This window comes from Carlito syrichta, unplaced genomic scaffold, assembly GCF_000164805.1.
Source record: "Carlito syrichta isolate Samal-C Ts95f unplaced genomic scaffold, Tarsius_syrichta-2.0.1 Scaffold302465, whole genome shotgun sequence".
In the NCBI taxonomy this organism is placed as follows: Eukaryota; Metazoa; Chordata; class Mammalia; order Primates; family Tarsiidae; genus Carlito; species Carlito syrichta.
Genome location: NW_007246561.1, coordinates 33405 through 37358, shown reverse-complemented (window position 1 = coordinate 37358; position 3954 = coordinate 33405). Strand labels below are relative to the sequence as shown.

Sequence of the window (3954 nt, the reverse complement as noted above, 5' to 3'; positions counted from 1 at the left end):
GCAATCCACTCACCTCAGCCTCCCAAAGGCACGGGATTACAGGCTGAGCAACCGAGCCCGCATTCACATATATATTAAACGGACTGACAGTGTCTCACAACTCACTGATACTGTGTTCAATTTTTATTTTGATTTCTTTTCTCTCTGTGTTTCATTTTTGGACAGTGTCTATTGATGTGCCTTTATATTTACCAAACTTCTTCTGCAGAATGTTATATGTTGTAAATTTTGTTAGTGCATTTTTTTGCACTTGTATTTTTTCTCTACACACAAAAATATGGTTTATTTTTTATCTTCCTTATCTCGTATTTGTATTTTTTCACTACACACAAAAATATGGTTTATTTTGTATCTCTTCTTAAAATTCACCCTCTATTTTTCTTGGATATATAGAATATAATAGTCATCTTAATATTTTAAATATTTTGCCTACTAATTCTTTAACTTGGGGTTGGAGAGGGTACACTGGGCTCCTTTTGAGTTCCTCCACTCTTCAACATGGTCTAGAAAATCTCTCCAGGCTATAGGCCAGAGTAATCATAGGACCACCTCATTTGTTTTCTTTTTCTTAGGGATTCCTGTCCTGCATTGTCAGTTATCCAGTGTACAAACCATTGTTTTATATATTTTGTCCAATATTTTAGTTTAAGGCAAAGAGTATATCTGGTCTGAGTTACACTATCATGGCCAGAAGTGGAGACCACCTTCCGCTGTATAATCATTACATATTACCTGATGAATGTAATTGCTATCTTTGTATATATCTATACATATTTGGTCTACATTAGACTTCAAAGAGGGAAAAGAGCCCAATCCTTTTGCATTTGGTTGCACCAGATCTGGCATGTTTTAGGAGGATGTGGAAATTTAGTAAGTATTGCTCTGGTGACTGAAGGGCTACTGTGAAATTTCATAGTATTCTTAATCTTGCACAGAAATGTAGTTTAAGAATTTAGGCTGGACTCGGTGTCTCAGCCTCACTCCAGCACTTTGGGAGGCCGAGGCCAGCGGATTGCCTGAGCCCGCGGGTTTGAGACCAGCCTGGGCAATTTGGAGAGACCTTGTTTCTACAATAAATCAAAAATTAGCCAGGTGTGGTAGTGCACCTGTAGTTCCAGCTACTTGGAAGGTTGAGACAGAAGGATTGCCGGACACCAGCAAGTTGACGCTGGAGTGACTGTGAGCGTTCCACTGCACTCTAGCGTGGGTGACAGAGTGAGACTTCAACTCAAAAAAAAAAAAAAAACAGATGTTGGCACAGATGTGGGGAAAAGGAAATGCTTATACACTGTTGGTGAGAATGTAAACTAGGACAACTTCTCTGAAAATCAGTATGGAGATTTCTTAAAAATCTAAATATAGATCTACCATTTGATCCAGCAATCTCACTACTAGGTATCTATCCAAAGGAACAGAGGTTGTTATATGCATTGATATGTCCACAGCAGCACAATTTACAATTGCAAAGGTGTGGAATTAACCTAAATGACCATCAATCGATCAGTGGATAAGGAAAATGTGATACATACATATACTATGGAATACTACTCAGCCATGAAAGTAAATGAAAATAAATACAGCTACTTGGATGGAATTGGAGACCATCATTCTAAGTGAATTAACGCAAGAACAGAACACCAAATGCTATATGTTCTCACTTATAGGTGGGAGCTAAACTAAAGGATTGCAAAGGCATACAGAATGACATAATGGACACCAAAAACACAGAAGGTGGAGTGTGGGATGTAGGGAAGAAAAATCACCTATCGGATACAATGTGCACAGGTGGGAGCAGAGCGTATACTTAAAGTCCAGACTTCTTTGCCACTATACAATGCATCCATGTAACCAAAAATTATTTTTACCTCCTAAAGTCATTGAAATAAAAAAATTTTAAAATTCTAAAGAAAAAATAATTAAAAACTTGAAAGAAAAAGATGTTTAAATCTTGCCATTTTGCAAACACTTGTATGAGTATATAGATTAATAAATGATGAGGCCACCTTTGATACAGGGTGAAAATAATGAACATTCCATATATCCGTGGCATTGACTCAACTGTTGATCCATACTGGCATATTGTCGGCATCAAATCAAGACCTATTTACCCAAAGGCAGTAGGCAGTATGAATTTTGTTGAATTGCATTTGTGTACTTATTGTTGTGGGTTAAGGTGATTTTGGCAGGCAAAATCTGTCAGATCTTTCAGAAATAATGACCTCAGCAGCACCTTCTCTTCTGTAACCTCTTCAAGGCATCTTTAATTTCCTTGTTCCTCAGACTGTAAATCAAGGGATTCAACGTGGGAATAATCACAGTGTAAAACACTGACGCAAATCTGTCAAAGCTGGAGGAACTACCGGAGCTGGAACTCAAATAGACAAAGATACCTGATGTATAGAAGAGAGAAACAGCTGTCAAATGAGAAGCACAGGTGTTGAATGCCTTGGACCTGCCTTTAGCTGAAGTGATTTTCATGATGGAGATGCCAATATAGGCATAGGATATCATGATAATTAGAGCATTTACTATCCCAAAGAACATTGCTAATATAACAGTCATGACCTGTACAAAGAAAGTGTCAGTGCAGGACAGGATTAACAGTTGAGGCATGTCACAGAAGAAGTGATTGATGACATTAGGCCCACAGAAGTAGAGCTGAAGCAAAGTACCAATTTGGGATAAAGAAGCAGTGAGTCCAGCCATGTAGGCTCCTAGGACCATCTGACCACACAGGCTGGGTGACATGATAGATGCATAGAGCAGGGGGTTACAAATGGCAGCGTAGCGGTCATAGACCATGGCCGTCATGAGACAAGACTCACTCAGTCCCATCGTTGAAAAGATAAAGTACTGAATAATGCAACTCACGAAGGTAATAGTTTGCTGCTCCTGGAAGAAGTTGGAGAGCATCTTGGGGACTGTAGAGCTGACATAGCAGACATCTATGAAGGACAGATTACTAAGAAAGAAGTACATGGGTGTATGGAGGTGGGAATCCATCCTTATTAAAACAATGAGGCTCAGGTTCCAGGTCAGAGATGTAATATAGATCACCAGAAATATGACAAAGAGTATTGCTATAATTCTGGGAAAATCTGAGAACCCTAGCAGGATGAAATAGGTGATCTCTGTAGTATTTCTTCTCCAAATCATTGACTCGGTGCTCCTAATATCAGAAAAGGAGACAAAGAATGATTGCTGACTCAGATGAAATAATAACATTACCATTTTCACGTGTGTCCAGATATTCCTCTAATGAGCACTGTCCTTCTGGTGAAAAACTCCAGTTTTTCTTTAATTGTCATCATGCACCCGCTCATTGTTTCAGGTTCTCGATTAATATATGGAATCTCATGGCAATTGAGAAAAGACATTTAAATAGTTGGCTAGCAAGTTTTTCAAAAGTACCATAGAAATGCTGATGTTATTATATATGAGGTAGAGACCATTGTTTAAAACAAAAGGTTTTAAAAAGACCTCTAATAATGTGTCATATAACTGCTGCTTTAGAATCATGAAAACATAAGTGACATGTTTCCTAAATGAATTTGAAAATGGTCTTCTTTCCTGGATTGCTATCTAAGTTGATTTTAAACATTTCTTATTTTACCCAAAATCAAAATTACTTGCCCTGTTTATAATAATTTCTCAAACTTAAAAAAGCATACCTAATACAACACTTCCAAACTTGCTAGGAAAATATCATAAATTCTGATAATATTGTGGTGGATAGAGCATGTGTGCCTGATAAAGTTATGGAATAAGTCATTTTAGGGAACTCTTCATAAAAAGCATTCCAAAAGGAGCTGAGTACAGCTTACTCTTGGACCCAATTATTGTCTCAATTTTAGGGTGTTTTTTTCCTTAGGAAACAGCATAGTAATATGCTTAACGGTTCAGATTTTGGAGTTTTAGTTCCGATACCCTCTTGCTCTATTAACTTGTCCAGTG

The 3954-nt window shown here is 37.7% G+C and overlaps 1 protein-coding gene across 1 annotated transcript; it reads right to left on the bottom strand.

Moving 5' to 3' along the window:
- Positions 1-2172: 2172 nt before the first annotated feature.
- Positions 2173-3196, bottom strand: LOC103259090 (olfactory receptor 5AN1). Its single transcript, XM_008056758.1, has one exon. The coding sequence runs from the start codon at positions 3154-3156 to the stop codon at positions 2221-2223; it is 936 nt and encodes a 311-aa protein (XP_008054949.1). The 5' UTR covers positions 3157-3196; the 3' UTR covers positions 2173-2220.
- Positions 3197-3954: the final 758 nt, after the last annotated feature.

Bases quoted from the DNA above. Each gene is read 5' to 3' on its own strand.
- LOC103259090 (XM_008056758.1), bottom strand. From the start codon at position 3,156: ATGATTTGGAGAAGAAATACTACAGAGATCACCTATTTCATCCTGCTA.